Source organism: Argopecten irradians, chromosome 6 (genome assembly GCF_041381155.1).
Source record: "Argopecten irradians isolate NY chromosome 6, Ai_NY, whole genome shotgun sequence".
Classification (NCBI taxonomy): domain Eukaryota; kingdom Metazoa; phylum Mollusca; class Bivalvia; order Pectinida; family Pectinidae; genus Argopecten; species Argopecten irradians.
The window spans coordinates 7,046,874-7,064,143 of record NC_091139.1 but is presented as its reverse complement, the minus strand read 5'-3'; the positions used below and the strand labels follow the sequence as shown (position 1 = coordinate 7,064,143).

The window sequence follows — 17,270 nt, the reverse complement described above, 5'->3', positions numbered from 1 at the left end:
TGAAAGGACAATACAAAGAAAACTATTCATTACTTTTACATTTGATTTCAAGATTAACAGTCTCTGTCAAGACGACGACGATAATTCCGTTACAGAGAGATATATTCTAGACCTAGCGAACACCAGGTTAACATTGCCTTAATGAGGATGAGAGTTTAACATCCTTCTTCATGACTCCTAGATATATAATCGATGACTTCGATCCACCGACTTTTGCCTGTACAAAAGCTATGCTGAAACGGAAACAGGATGTAGTTGGTATCAACAAACGTCATAAAGATAGGTTCGAAGTAGTCTGTCGCTACTTCAACTGTAGAGGAATGTCAGCAGAATAGTTCTGTAACTTTCAGGATTCAATTAACTTGTGTTTTTATAAATTAATGTTTATTAGCCTATTTTCTACACGACGTATAACTAGACCAGTCGCCACGATTAGGAATAACAGGAGGAATGGCGGAATAGCGACAGAGGAAGAAAGCAGTAATCGTAACTAAAAATCGATAAAACAAAGGTGAAGTGTAAACAAAGAATAGATCTCTAATAAAAACAATCTGCTCGAAGAACAGAACTGTCCTTCTCAGCAAATTCCTATAGCGTACAATTCTAGGTCAAACTCGTCCAAAGTTAAAATCTCAAATTAGGATCGGCCGGAGACATTGCACTACAAAGCAAAAGCAACACTCATTTCTGACCGTACATCGCAAAGAAAATACCATTTCTCGATGACCTTATATCGACCGTAAAACTTTCTAGCAGTTTTTATCAATATCTTCTAGAGCATCTTTGTTGGTAAGTTTTCCGTTAGCCGTCAACAGTTTTTATTCAAGTCAAGTTTATACAAACAAAACCTTGAATGTGTGGTCTGATGATACCTCTAGATGATGTATGTTTATGATACGATTATGTTACTTTCCAGAGAAAAAAATAATGCAAAAGTGATTTTAATTATTCAATGATATAAATCCTTGTTTCATATTCTTCACCATTTAGTCATATACAAAGCGTACATGTTGCAATGTTTGATCGCCTAAATAAAGCTTAATAGCTGTTGCAGTGCGCCAATCTTAAAAATTGAACATTTCAGTAATGAACCTAATAGAATCAACAACGATAATGAAAAGTCAATGCTGATTTCTGAGCCTGTATGATTATGTTTTTACATTGTACAGTCTATATCTGTAATCAGTGTTGTCTTTCCTTCCATTGAGGCTTTGGTGGTAGATCTACCACCAAAGCCTCAATATAGAGTGGTAAAGACATCTCAACTTATTACCACAAGTCCTCCACTTCTGGGTCGCGAATTCGAATCCTATGTGGGTCAGTTGCCAGGTGCTGACCATTGATCGATGTTTTCCTTGACTGTCAATAGGACGTTAAATGATCAATTCAACCTAAATATTTTCCTAAAATTGGATTTGGAGACGCAGGACTTCAAAAACAACATAATTGAGTGAAGAACCCAATAAAGTGATGCGATGCCGATAGCTGGTGTCAGTATTAATTATGAGTCAACCACTACACTATAATTCTGTAGGGAATTATCCACTATATACGGTATCACTGTACAGCAGCTTCTTGATCAGTGTGACAACATCAAATTTCCACTGGATATAATTGTAGATTGGGCCAACAGTAGCCTTCGATTATCAGAGAAGTTTTGCTGACACAATGTTAAGATTTAGTTAACTACTTCTGATCCAAATTGGTTTGATTTGTAGCATCCCATTCTCGTCCTACGGGCGTCTTACTTTTTTCAAAAACAATCGGGGGAACAATATCGTATAATTCATTACAATTTACGACAGGTAAAGTACCACTATCATTGATACGTTATCGAACACGTAGAAAGAGGCACGCGAACAATGGGTTAATGAACCTAAAGGTTATTTTATCAGTTGAGCTTCGTGTTCTTCAATGAAAGTAAGCGGAGCTGATGGAACTGGAAGTTTCTTAAGTTTTATGTAACATACTATGGACACAAGTTTTGAGAGATGTACACTTACATTGGACGAAATAAACTGAAATAATTCTACAGTGTCATATTCGTAGATATTGAGTGTTTACCCAAAACAATATACTGTAGACATGGGAGTTTGATTTAATATCTATATTGAGCAATACATCCTCAATATATCAGGGGTAGCTATCGCTGTCGTCATATCTACCCATATGTCTGAGTATAAATGAAGGCAGTTGAGGAGAAAACAACTGACTAATCACATGCCTACAGAGTCTTTCTTTGAAGATTATGTAGAGAGCGACGCCCAACTTCAAAGCCATGTACAGTATATCGCTATTCGATTGTTTTAAGGACCAAACTACCTGTCCAATTTGATGTCGAACACAGAGGCTTTTAATTCAGTTTTGCTATGAAATATTCCAAGGGTGGATATAACGACAGTGATAGTAACCCCTGGAATATCGGGATGTGAGCAGCATGGTACAACGGTAAATAGCAGGGATAGTACCCCTCATGTTTAAGCTGGTTATTTAAACACGTTCTTTAGAATTCGTACGTCGCCATAACGAAAGCAAAAACAATCTAAAACATGACATTTCAAATAAAAAATAACAATTTTTTCTTCTTTTCATATATCGATAAACGTTTTCAATTTATTGAGTTTAAGCAGTGTTAAGAGTCAGATGATAGAATGTTTCCCTAGCGTGGGAGTGAAACCCCTGAAATCGTTTAAGTATGGTAACGTGTTCTAAATAAGAATTTGTTTTTAACAGTTATTTTTCTTTGTCTGTGATGGATTGATTCTATGTCGGTGTTGACGTCCAATACCGGATACGTGGAATGATTTGAGAAAGCTTTGTCATTATTATTCAATAGATTGTAGTATTAAAATCCTGCAGAATGTAGGCTCTTGTAGTTATACGATGAAACGATTCTTACATTATTTTTTTTTATTTCATATGATGATTCATAAAATATATTTTTTAAGTTTTGATTTAGCTCGACAATGATTCGTTTATGAAGTGTCATCTGAAATGAATTCTCGATAAAAATACTATTTGCCGACACAAAAACTCACATCTATTTTTATACGATATATACATTATATTCTATAGATACAAAACTTAAGATTTAAATCCCAAAAAGAATAGGGACATTGTACATTATCGTCAAAAGTTCATATCCTTCCGGGAACGTAGTAACATTTTCCGTTTTATGATAAGACAACTTCGATAACAATTAATTAAGTAATGGTGGACGTTCAACCTATGAACGAGGAAAGCATTGAAAGAGGAAATGTAGTGCTGACGCAAAGATTTTGAAAGGGATATTATAATATGATTCTACTATGGGTACTCTTTCATCGCTTCATTATGTTTCATCAGTTAAGTGTCGATAAAACAAATAGACCTTACTAATACCTATTTGCTCATTGAAACAGTGATAGCATGTATACCATTCGTTTATATAATTTACCACAATCTAACATGCAAGTCGATCATTTAACGTTGATAATGGGACACTTTACTTCAAACAATACGTTGATGGTAAAACGCTGAATAGATTTCCAGGAAAGAAAACGACTCACAAATGAGGATAAAGGTCTGTCATCAACTTGGATAATGCTCATAACACATACTTGATGTTTATTTGTTCTTACAATATTGCCGTCGGAAATCGATTTGTTCTAATAAGAAGTCGATGCATACGTATTTGATCTCACTTTTGGATGATATATTGCGCCCTCGTTATAAATTGCAGTCACTGCGAGCGAACCTGGCATCTTAATTGAGCCGAGTCGCTGAATTCCTTTAGGGAACGTTTTCTATTAGTTAGCCGAAGTAATGAGTTAATGTCGAGAGGATTCGAACTTGTATTGTTAGTACTTTTCCTTTGTAATTGTCTTCAACACTTTTGCAATGCATGTGTCCATCGTGGAAGTGTTTCTGCAATCTATTAATCATCCCCTTAGCTAAAGCTATTTTGGTTTGCCTTCTTAAAGTATTATTTTTATTTCTTGGCTTTGAATTGTTAATGCATCGACACCCTCCTATTTTCTCGTGTGATTTCGGGAATAAAATACATTTTTTTCACTTCTTGAATGTTCTGTGATGAAATACGAGACACATATAGCAATCGATCATCTCCCGTTTCAGAACAAAAAATAGTAGATAGGCGAGTTTTACAATTTGGAGGTGTTCGGCCTTCCTACCACGCGTTACATTTGTAAGTTCACACCAGGACCCAGTTTCATGAATATTCCTTTAATTTATATGGATGTGTTTTCACAATTTTAGTTTTATACCTTGTATACATTCTGTTATGTTTTAGGAAGCTACCATTTTTGCATTTTGATATAAATGCATATGTATTTTAATTTAGGTATTTTCTTCACTACAACTTTGTCTCTGTTAACAGGAGAATTTCAAGTTAAAAGCCCACTACCTTTTTCCGAAACGGCGTTTGATTTTTAAAATGGGAAATCAAGGTGAAACGAGATTGATAATTTTGTAGTGTGGCAAAAGTTATTAATGTGGATTTTTTTAAATATAACGGCACCCATATGAAATATTAAAAAACTAATTATTTTCTATCTTAAGACCATTACGGATTTAAAAGCAGGAATGTAGATAATGTTTTGTCGTGCAGGTAGCGTGTTAGCGTTTTACCCGCTCTCCCTATTGCATGATCGTAAAAGGCGACTAAATTCATGATATTATCTTTTCTTTCTTCCTGACTTACTTTCTTCTTCCTTACGTCTCCCCTGACACCACCTCACTTTTAGCCTTCTGTTGAGCGTTCGCTTCTGTGAGTAAGACTCTGAGTTCTATCCCCTGGTCGGGACACACCAAAAGTGGTAGTTTCTTCTCCTGCTTAGCTCTTAGCTTTAAGAGAGTGGGACGACTGGTTCGCCCATTTTCAGTATATTGTGACTGGATGGGGTGTTGCTTGGTGTCTTCGGCGACATGTTTCAGTGATATAGCACTATAAAAAGGGCAAGAGTTCCACTATGCAAGAAGACACAATATGATCCGCTTCATACACGCAACGCGTCGCATACATGGGAGACCGTCCTTACATGACCCTGGTTGTTAATAGGACGTTAATTTTATCAAACGATCAAACACAAAGAGATAAATTTTAATTTTTAGGCTTACGTGTGATCACTATAGTATTACTATAGCGATGTTATCTTTGGTCGGATGGGAAATCAATATCCTTTTCAATGCTTGTCATTATTTATATATATGAAGGCTTGTTAATTATAAAATTATAACGGAGCTCTCACTTGTGCTGATATCCCAGAACACGTCTCGAATGGTACGCAGCTTGAATCAAGGCAAACTCAGGTTTCTTTTAGTTTTTTTTTTTCGTAGAAATCCATTCGTCAGATCAATTCGGTAAAAAAGATAGAATTTCTCCTAATTATAAGTTGCTTATATCCTGTATTGGACAAGTTAATTCGAAGTTCTCATTTTGCACATCTTGCAAAACACGACATAGAGCACAATTCATTGCCCACGTCTGATACTCGGCTGATATGGTTCAATTTCATTTCATTTATAAAAACAAAAATTCTTCGTAATTCATCATATTAACAGAACAGAAATAGAATTACTATAAATGAGACAGAAAAATCACCTTAAGACTTGTAGTCATTCCTTTCTCAGGTATGATAAAATATTTAGAGATCGACTGGAAGAAATATTTCGATTTTGTTTGCATTGGCCTTCCGACATGAGTTTGGATGCCGGTAAAAAGACAATGTTTAAATGACTTGTTGATCTAGAAACTAGGAATTGATCATAATGCTCTGGGTTAACTTTGTACAATATTTTTCCGACAAGGGTATAAATGTCGCTAATAAGACTGTCTCAATGACTTGTTGATCAAGATACTGGGAATGTAGAGTCTTACAGATTAACGTTGTTCCATTGTATAATTATTATAGATTTCATCCCAGAAAATATTTCATTTTCATTTTTTTACCAGATTACAAAAGTCGTTATGATAACTATACTTTTTTTAATTCGTCTTGATCGTAGTTTCATTGTTTTTACGAGTCATTTATTTTTCTCATTTTATTTGCAAACCTTTCTGAGCATGTGTTAGCCATTCGTGCCACGAAACGATATTTTGACAGAGGCCTTACGGTGGTCGGTGTTCGCCTTGTCAATTTACACAAACGCAACAATGAATGATTTCAGAAATTTTATGTCGTATTCAACGTTATCCGAATATTTTTTTAGGTTCTTTGTTCCGAGTTTCTTTGTAAACGCGCCTCAATTGATATTTTCAAGATTTGCATACGTAGTTTATGATATGCACATTTTTTGTACATTTCAGCAAACTATACTACTATCAATGCTGTTTTGGATAAGACCAGACCGAATAATTGGGTAAACAACTTAATTGACCTTTCACAATTCAGAATCTTTGAAAGGTTACTGAGTTTAATCATGGATCAGATGTGTCTTAAGAAAGAAATTCCCGTTTCGGTTCTAATGACTGTAATATGATACATGTATAGCTAGCAACAACCAAACCAAATAGATTACATAAAGAAAGGAGAGTGAATAAATATTTCGGATACCAATGCATATTTGGAAATAATGCTAAATGTCTCATTCAATGCATAAAATTGACACTTTTCGGAGTAAAACATAAAGGTTTCTTATAAAAACATTAATAACATCAGTAAATATATACCGATGGCCTAAGATGAGCTTACAACACCAAATTTATGCAAGATTTCCTCCGTAATATATGATAACAGTGGAGAGTCATTTCGCTGTTTTGCCGTCTGGAGCAGTGATAGTCAACTACCGCGCGGTATTTAGGACGACGGCGGGAAACATAAGACGACCCGCGTTATGAAAATTAATATTTTATTTATTTTTAATCAAATTGTTCAGGAGGTGACGATACGTGAAGTTTTGACGGTAAGTTAATAACTTTTGCGACTCGAAAAAAATTATCGATCTCGTTTTACATTCCCATTTTAAAAATTAGAAGCCGTTTCGGAAAGGTAGTGGGCCTTTTAATGCTTTCTGTCACTTTCAATGTTAATTACTATGAAACAAAAATAATTCACAAAATACATATATAATGATATTGAAAGCGTTAACTACCATCTGTTTCTCCTCAAACCGTCCAGTTTATCAACAGGAATGTTAATTGCTGGAAAAAAGAGCTTGAAAAATGTCACGCAGGCGTTTACGGTGGGCCGCAACGGTGACAAAATGATATCATAAACTAATTAAAAGTAAGCATTTTGGGAAAAAACACTTTTCTATGAATACTTTATCATCAGCAAATGTTTAATGTTTACAAATATTTGTAATCAGAGATATTTAAATAAACCATCTTTGGTGTAATAGACATCATCAATCATAACATTAAAGGCCCACTACCTTTCCAGAGCAAAACATAAAGGTATTTATGACGAAGGGGGGACATAAGACGACCCGCGTTATGAAAATTAACATTTTATTTATTTTGATCAAATTGTCCAGAAGGTGATGATACATGTAGTATTAACGGTAAGTTATTTTTGTAATTTTTTATTTTTTCAAATTTTATAACACATTTGACATGACAAACGAAAACACTTTCATTCTTCACATACACACACATACACCTTATACTATCAAATATACACAGAGAGAGACGAAAAACAAAAAAAAACAGAAAAGAAAAACAAAGAGAAAGGAAAGAAAGAGAGAGAGAGAGAGAGAGAGAGAGAGAGAGAGAGAGAGAGAGAGAGAGAGAGAGAGAAAGAGAGAGAGAGAGAGAGAAAGAGAAGGATAGATAAAGGGGAGGGGTAGACAGAGAGATGGTAATGGTATGATAATCATATTGCGAATATTTCAGGGTGAGGTGTACGAATAAAAGGCTATAAATAGCTATTTTCCCCATTTTTTCCAGTCTTTCTCAAATTTAATTTTTGCTCTTCCTCCTTGGCTGTAAGCTATATATTTCTGAGTATTATAATAATCTTTTAAAAAATTGACAAGACCATTAGTACTGAGAGACTTATGGAGACATCTCATTCTATAAATATACTGTTTTATAACAAGCAGAATTTCATTGTCAGCTTTGAAGGAAATGGAGTTGGAGGAATGTAGACCAAAAATAAAAGTTTGTTTATTGAAACCAAAAGGAATGAATAAAACATTAAGTAGAGCTGTGAAACAATCTAAAAGATTTTGTACTTCTTTACACTCCCATAAAATATGAGTTATTCTGAACGGTAAGTTATTAACTTTTGCGACTCTACAAAATTATCGAAGCCGTTTCGGAAAGATAGTGGGCCTTTAATATGTTATCAAAAAATGTTCATTTTAGTTTTTAATGCCCCAGGATCCTGTATAAAACATGCTTACGTCAAACTTGAATTGCATTTTTAATATACAACGCCAAGATCACTATGAGGTTAAAGTGAATAGTCGGGCAAAGAAAACCAGTCTAAATGCGTTCATTGGCCTTCCAAAAGTTCTCACATATTAATACGACGGTCAAGTTCTGCTTAGTTTCCCAGTTCTGACCATTAAAGTAAATAAAAGTTGAAAGCATTGAAAGCGAGGCTGCGTGGAAATGTAACCACGGACATAGTGAGCCGGGAGGACGTTTTAGAATTCCCAAACTTTAAATCAATTTCCTCGTGCGCTGACAGATTTTGACGAGAGATTTTATTTTTCCATTTCATAAGAAATTATACTGGATACATTCACACCATTTTTACCGACTTTAGCCATCCTTGCCCGACTGTTCACTTTAAGCAGAAAATTAACGAAGAAATTGTTGGATTTAATAATGGATTTGATGTGAAATAAATTAAAGATGCTAGCTCCACCGCTGACAAATGATATTTTGTTCATTATCAAGTAAAAATTACAAAAACTAATTAATTGCATCCCGAAAAAAATCCGTGTCGCTATATCTTATAATATGGAATGAAGCACTGATTGCGCATGCACCAAAAGCAAAATAAATTATTTTATATTATTTTTTGTGTTGTTTAGACATACATAACACGATTAAACACCAATAATTGTTCAAATGATGAATATCATTTATGCTGTGTCAGCGTCGGAACAACTTTAAATTTATTTGTGTATATATGTTCAAAGGGAGACAATTCATAATACGTCAAAAGTTTTAATCGAACGCACCTATGCATACTGATTGCACACTTCCGGATAAACAAAGCGAACAAAATGGACAAGTTTGTAATACGAAAACCCAGAGAATCCCAAACCATCGTAAAGAAGGCGCCGAAGAAGTATTACAAACAGAGTACAATTGAATCATTGAAGGTATTCACTGTTTTGCTCTTCAGTAAATGAACTAAGTTTTAGAGAACGATTAAAAAGCATCGGGCTCTTCGTCTTACGAAACTGCAAAACGGGCAAAATTTCATTCACAGGGCCATGTATAGTTTCTATAGGCCTATGAAAAAATAGCCAGAAATACATATAATTTATATGTATTTCTGGCTATTTTGTCATATAGAAACTATACATGGCCCTATGTTTCATTATTGTATTAGGATATCCGGAAAAAAACTAAATACCAAGGGTTGAATGTCGCCACGGATTGAATGTCTATCCATGATACTGATTTAGATTCACATTGATAGAAAACCAACAAAATATGCTATATATATTTTCATACCATGTCCCTAAATAAAAACCCCGAGTTCATCAATCAACATGAGATCAGTCATCAATTATTGCACTATGTGTTAAGGTTAGCTTACACTTAACTCTACTATAAATTGCCGTTGCTTATACATGTACTGCAAATTCAAAGATGATTTTTAGGGGAAAGTCAAATTAATTTAATTCTTTACCGCTGATAGAAAATATATGTTCAAGGTACATAAATGTACAGATGTACGATACTGATATATATTTTACTATTTTAGGGGGTCGTGGTAATCGAGGAGATCAGACGACTCCAAGCAAAGTTAAAATTAATTTAATCCTTTACCGCTGAAAATAAATATTGTTTTAACATATATGTTCAAGGTACGTAAATGTACAGATGTGCGATACTGATATATATTTTACTATTTTAGGGGGTCGTGGTAATCGAGGAGATCAGAAGACTCCAAGCAAAGTTACGCCTGAGTAGCACAACACCAGATGAAATGGTGGAATGTCTACAGGAACTCGGCAAGAAAATACCACCTCGTAATGTAATGAAGGACACCAAAATCGGTACTAAGACTTTTTGCTCGAATCATTCACTGTTTTATTGAACAAAAAGCAAATTGATCTATAGCTATATATAACTACAATAAATTAAATCTGTAATTCTGTTTATCTTTCATGTTAATTTGGTTATAAAAATGCTGAATTTGTAGGTAAAGATGTCAATAAGCTTAGACAACATGAAGACAGCAATGTCAGGAAAGAAGCCAGAAAAGTGTATATCAAATGGAAAAGTCATTTTGAGGTGAGCTTGTTATAACAGTTGTCTCCCTTCTATTAGTGATTGTAGCTTTGCAAAGTGAACAATTATCCTTCGTGTTTCATTCTCACAAGAATTCAGATATTACATACACAGCATACAATTTAATTTCCAATTAAGCACATGTTTACCATTTGATCACAGTCTACAGAATACTTCTTACTATGCTATTAGAATAAATTTGCCACATTTATAGCTTACATGTTACATCTATATGTCATAATTATTTTCTTGTAATTATCTTGAATGAGTTACATGTAAAAATGTACAAGGTACATGTAATACTTGTACATATTAGATATATACTTGTACATTTCTTTGTTTGAATATCATTCTCACATCGTCTGTTACAGGAATTTCAGGACCGCCAACAGATTGAGGTGAAGTGTGATGCTAAAACAGAAAGACTGCGGTCCTCTGGCCAAAGATTATTGTCAGAGTCTCTTGGAGTAAAGGTAAAATATAATATAACTATTACCTGATAATATCTACAAGGGGAAAAGAAAAATGAGAAAGTCTGAATGGTCGAACAGATCATTCAGTTGACCCTTGGATTTGGAAAAATTCAAATCATTCCTTACAAATCTGAAGGGCCAAAACAAATTATAAATTATTTAAAAAAAAAAAATAACTGCAATTTCTGATTTCTTGCTGTTATTTGATTTGAATAGTAAAAGTGATCATGCAATTCACACAATTATTGTCTATAATTTTCTATTTTTAGGTCACCTGAGACGAAGTCTCAAGTGACCTATTTTAATCACCTTTTGTCCGTCGTCGTCCGTTGTATGTCCATAAACAATTTACATTTTCGACTTCTTCTCCAAAAATGCTGAAGCAAGGAAATTTTGCACAAAACTTCTAAGGCATAAGGCCAATCAAAATTGTGAATTACATGTATATGATCCCCTAACCCCAGGGAGCTATGGGAGGGGCCAAAATGGGTAAAATTGGCTAAAATTTCAAAAATCTTCTTCTCCACTCACAGATGTGATGGAATTAAATACTCTTCATAGATAGAAAGGTCCTAAGGTCTTTTACAAAAATTGTGAATTATATGACCCTGGGGTCTCAGGTTTCCCCCTGGGGAGGGGGTTAAGTTTACTATAGTTTATATTGGAAAAACACATTTTTGAGTATTATTTGATTATTTGTAATAGGAAATGAATCAAATATTGTCAGAATTATCAGTATGAGATTGCCATTGAATTATATTAACCAATTTTCCATGACTGACCCCCAGGGGCCTTAGGGGCAGGGTCAAAATTGGTCAAATAGGCTATAACTTCAAAAATCTTCTTCTGAAATTCTGGAAATGGTAGAATCACATACTCTTCATAGATGGAAAGGTCTTGAGGTCCTTTACAAAAATTGTGAATTATATGACCCTAGGGTCTCACGTTTACTATAGTTTACTATAGTTTATATAGGGAAAACACATTTATGATCATTTTTTGCTCAATTTTCATAGGAAATGAATCAAACATGTTTAGAATTATTAGCCTGAGATAACATTTTAATATCATATCTACATTGGACCTGGTCAACCCCCTCTGGGCAGAGGGGTGAGCCCAAAAGGGGCAAATAAGCTAAAACTTTAAAAATCTTCTTCTTAAATACTGGAAATGGTAGAATCAAATACTCCTCATAGATGGACAGGTCTTAAGGTGTTTCATGAAAATTGTGAATTATATGACCCTTGGGTCTCAGGTTTCCCCCTGGGGAGGGGGTTAAGTTTACTATAGTTTATATAGGGAAAAACACATTTTTGAGCATTATTAGCTCACCTGGTCCAAAGGACCAAGGTGAGCTTATGGGATACCGCAGCGTCCGTCGTCCAGCATCCGTCAACAATCGACTTCTTCTCCATAACCGCTGGTCGGATTTCAACAAAATTTGACTGGTAGCATCCTTATGGGCTACTAACTGAAAATTGTACAAATGATGGGGCTGACCCCCCGGGGGCCTGAGGGGCGGGGCCAAAAGGGGTCAATTTGGCTATTTCCATATAAACGACTTCTTCTCTGAAACCAAGTATGGGATAGCACCCATAATGCAATGGTAGCATCCTTATAGGGTGGGGATTCAAAATTGTACAAATGATGGGGCTGACCCCCCGGGGGCCTGAGGGGCGGGGTCAAATGGGGTCAATTTGGCTATTTCCATATAAACGACTTCTTCTCTGAAACTAAGCATGGGATAGCACCCATAATGCAATGGTAGCATCCTTATAGGGTGGGGATTCAAAATTGTGCAAATGATAGGGCTGACCCCCCGGGGGCCTGAGGGGCGGGGTCAAAAGGGGCCAATTTGGCTATTTCCATATAAATGACTTCTTCTCTGAAACTAAGCATGGTATAGCACCCATAATGCAATGGTAGCATCCTTATAGGGTGGGGATTCCAAATTGTGCAAATGATAGGGCTGACCCCCCCGGGGGCCTGAGGGGCGGGGTCAAAAGGGGTTAATTTGGCTATTTTCATATAAATGACTTCTTCTCTGCAACTAAGCATGGTATACATGTAGCACCTATTATGCAATGGTAGCATCCTTATAGTGTGGGGATTCCAAATTGTACAAATGATGGAGCTGACCCCCCGGGGGCTCTGAGGGACGGGGTCAAAAGGGGTCAATTTGGCTATTTCCATATAAATGACTTCTTCTCTGAAACTAAGCATGGTATAGCACCCATAATGCAATGGTAGCATCCTTATAGTGTGGGGATTCAAAATTGTGAAAATGATAGGGCTGACCCCCCGGGGGCCTGAGGGGCAGGGTCAAAAGGGGTCATTTTGGCTATTTCCATATAAATGACTTCTTCTCTAACTAAGCATGGTATAGCACCCATAATGCAATGGTAGCATCCTTGTAGGCTGGGGATTCCAAATTGAGCAAATGATAGGGCTGACCCCCGGGGGCCTGAGGGGCAGGGTCAAAAGTGGTCAATTTCCATATAAATGACTTTTTCTCTGCAACTTAACATGGGATTGCGCTCATAATGCAATGGTTACATCCTTATAGGGTTTGGATTCAAAATTTTGCAAATGATAGGGCTGACCCCCCGGGGCCTGAAGGGTGGGGTCAAAAGGGGTCAATTTGGCTATTTCCATATAAACGACTTCTCTGCAACTAAGAATGGAAGAGCACTCATAATGCAATGGTAGCATCCTTATAGGGTTGGGATTTGAAATTGTACAAATGATAGGGCTGACCCCCGGGGCCTTAAACGGCAATAGATGCGAGGTCAAAAAGGTCAATTAGGCTACTATTTTCATATGAATTACTTTGTCTCTGAACCTATGTATTGGATAGCATATTTGTATGGTATCAATAGCATCATTGTATGGTTGTGATTCAAATTAAACTTTGGGAGTCAATTTTGCTTATTTTTCTTATTGTCAGAGTCTTGTGATAATTACTAACAAAAAACCAGGTGAGCGATACAGGCCCTCTGGGCCTCTTGTTGTTAACTCATTTGTAATAGGAAATTAGTCAATTGTAGTCAGAATTATCCCTATGTGATGGCCATTGAATCTTATTAACAAATTTTCCATGACTTATCCCCAGGGGCCTTAGGGGCGGGGTCAAAATGGGATAAATAGGCTAAAACTTCAAAAATATTCTTCTGAAATTCTGGAACTGGTAGAATCAAATACTCTACATAGATGGAAAGGTCTTAAAGTCCTTTACAAAAATTGTGAATTATATGACCCTGGGGTCTCATGTTTCCCCCTGGGGAGGGGGTCAAGTTTACTTTAGTTTATATAGGAAAAACACATTTATGAACATTATTTGCCTATTTTTCATAGGAAATTAGTCAAACTGGGTTAGAATTATTAGCCTGAAATAGCATTTTAACATCATATCCATATTTGCCGTAGCCGACCCCCTGGGGCCAGAGGGGCGGAGCCAAAAGGGGTCAAAATGGTTATTTCAAAAATCTTCTTTTTGAATTCACAGATTTGATGGAACCAGATACTCTTAATAGATTGGAAGGTCTTAAGGCCCTTTACAAAAAATTGTGAATTTCATGGCCCGGGGACCTCAGATTTTCCCCTGGGGAAGGGGTCAAATTTACTATAGTTTATATAGGAAAAACACATTTAGGAACATTATTTGCTTAGTTTTCATAGGAAATTAGTCAATCTGGGTTACAGTTATTAGCCTGAGATAGCATTTTAACATCATATCAATATTGGTCCTGGCCGACCCCCAGTGGCCAGAGGGGTGGGGCCAAAAGGGGTCAAAATGGATAACATTTCAAAAATCTTTCTTCTGAATTCACAGATATAATGGAACCAAATAATCTTCATAGATTAAAAAGTCAAATTTATAAAATCACTGACTGACTTCAAGGGCCTGATGGGCAAATATATAGTGTTTATATGCATGTCTTTGTTTCATTCTGTATCTGAACTCAGGTGACCGTTAAGGCCCATGGGCCTCTTGTTGAGATTATATGATTACCCTTTTAAAATTTTCCTTGGGATATGATGTTTATTACAATTCTGCCAGGTAGTTTGATATGTTTTATATACTCTAGATATGTTTGAATTAATATTCATGGTTTTTTTTTCAATTCAGGAGGACAGTACGCTACCAGAAGTTATCGAACGTGAAACATTCCATTACTTTAAACGTCTGGTAAACAACAACTATCGACGGACAATACGAAACATTGTGTTCACTCTGAAACACCAGGAAGATATCAGAACTCAAGTGTTAAGTGGTGAAATGTCTGTTGAAAATCTCATACAAACGTATAAAAGATGATATGTTATGACTAGAATGTAAATGAAAAGCAAGCAAGGAGTAAATCTGCAATTGGATATGTTAGTATGTTGTATTTGGCTCAGTCACCCCTGGATACAATTTGGACTCTACTTATACAAAGGCCGGAATAGTTCATTATGGAATTTCAAGGGTGAATGAGTTATGTCTAAGTGCCAGATGAAATGTGTAATACAGATGCAACAACTAGAGGTGTATATATGAAATATTTCAAATGAAAGGTGTTCTGTCAGTTGAAATAATATCAAGTTTGAAAGGTGTCAGATGAAATGTGTCTTGTACATATGTAGAACAATCAATATAGAATTTTGCAATCAATGAATATGGAATATTGCAGTTGATAAATGAAAAGATATCATTGACATTGTGGTGGCAGTTAATTTTGTGTCAAGTGTAATTTTCGAATAATATCTGTTTTATGATGGTAGTTGGTTTGCTTGCATGTGGATGGAATTCATGATGTAATCAATTTTGTTGATAGTGTACATAAAATGTTGAATGAAAGGTTTAATTTAAGTTTCTATTCGCAGTACCTTTTTGTAATTTCAAATAAAATTTTCTATTTGTAGTAATTTCAAAATGTACTTGTCATATTCAAAGTATGGTGCTAGTGAAATGTCCGATCAAATACATGATGTTTGCTGCTGTTGTTTCATTGCAAGTGAAAATAGATTGATGTTGAATAAAATTGATGAACGCTGAAGCAAAGCACTTTTGTGTATAGATAATGTGTGATTATATTTGTAATAGTTACAACAGTAGATAAGTCGTGATTCTCTTATGGAGATTTGAGGATATCTGTGAGATTTATATGTTAAACCAAATCATAAACAGTATTCATCCTAATATTCGCTCCTGTCCCTAAAGCATTCCCCCTTTGACAGGCTTTAGATTCATATACATTGAAAAAAAACCTTATAAAGGGTCAGACCTGAAAGCAATCACCACATAGTTTCTTTATTTAATTTCATTTGCAAATTATTTGAATACTTTTGCACACTTTAAAATTATGAAAGGTTTAGCATTTAGTCCCAATAAGTGCCCCTTCTATTTTCTGAAATGTGTTAAGTGCATTGCTAGACGATTTGTCTTATAACGGACTTATTAACGTATTATTTTCTACATTTTTGATAGTCGATGGAATGATCACTAAATACTGCCATGCATGGTAGATGACACCAAAGTGCAATTTGTCGGATATGATTTCATTTTGAAATGAAGTTTTATCACTATGAAAAAATATTTGCAAAATACATACATGTATTGGGGGAAATATAGAATATGAAAAGTGAAAACATATTAGTCATTTTGTATGATGGTGCTTGAATTCACGCACTTTCTTTAAAATCACACATTGGGGCTTTCAATAATGATTTGTTGGAAGATAATCAAACAAGTGGTTTAGAACGTTAAATGGTTTAGTACGAAACATTCCCACTATTAGCAAAATGATGTCCAATAACAAATCAGCTAACCAATGGTCATCAAATGTTATGAGTATGTGAGAGGTCCATTTATTTGGTGGAGGGATTGACTGATCGCCAGGTAGTATATAGCCACTCATGCTCGCAAATGCACGTTTACCTATATTTAAAGATGCTCCACCGCCGACAGAGCATACATGACATTAATCATTTGAACAATAATTGGTGTTCAATCGTATATATATATGTCTAATTAACACAAATATTATAAACAAAATGTATTTTGCCTTTGGTGCATGCGCTATCAGTATTTCATTCCATATAGGATATAGTGACACGGAATTTTTTTGGGATGCAATTAATTATATCGTTATATTTTTAACTTAAAGTAAAATTAGAAGCTCAAACTTTTCATTGGTGGTAATGGTGTAAAGTAAGTAACTTTTGTAACTGAAGAAAAATACTAAATCGTTTGCTCATGTTTTTTATAGTGAAAAAATACCATTTGTCAGCGGTGGAGCATCTTTAAGATGTAACAAATGTCGTAGCATACACAATACAAAATGCAAAGTCACGTGTGGTACCAAGATGATTCGGTTGACATCTGAAGATTCGCC

General features: G+C 35.3%; 1 protein-coding gene across 1 annotated transcript; it reads left to right on the top strand.

Moving 5' to 3' along the window:
• The first annotated feature begins 9,149 nt into the window (after positions 1 to 9,149).
• On the top strand, positions 9,150 to 15,801 carry LOC138324845 (transcription elongation factor A N-terminal and central domain-containing protein 2-like). The gene is made up of 5 exons (XM_069270026.1): positions 9,150 to 9,279; positions 10,044 to 10,185; positions 10,332 to 10,423; positions 10,792 to 10,893; positions 15,023 to 15,801. Exons 1-5 carry the CDS (start codon positions 9,181 to 9,183, stop codon positions 15,209 to 15,211), a joined length of 624 nt encoding a protein of 207 aa, XP_069126127.1. The 5' UTR covers positions 9,150 to 9,180; the 3' UTR covers positions 15,212 to 15,801.
• The last annotated feature ends 1,469 nt before the right edge of the window (positions 15,802 to 17,270 follow it).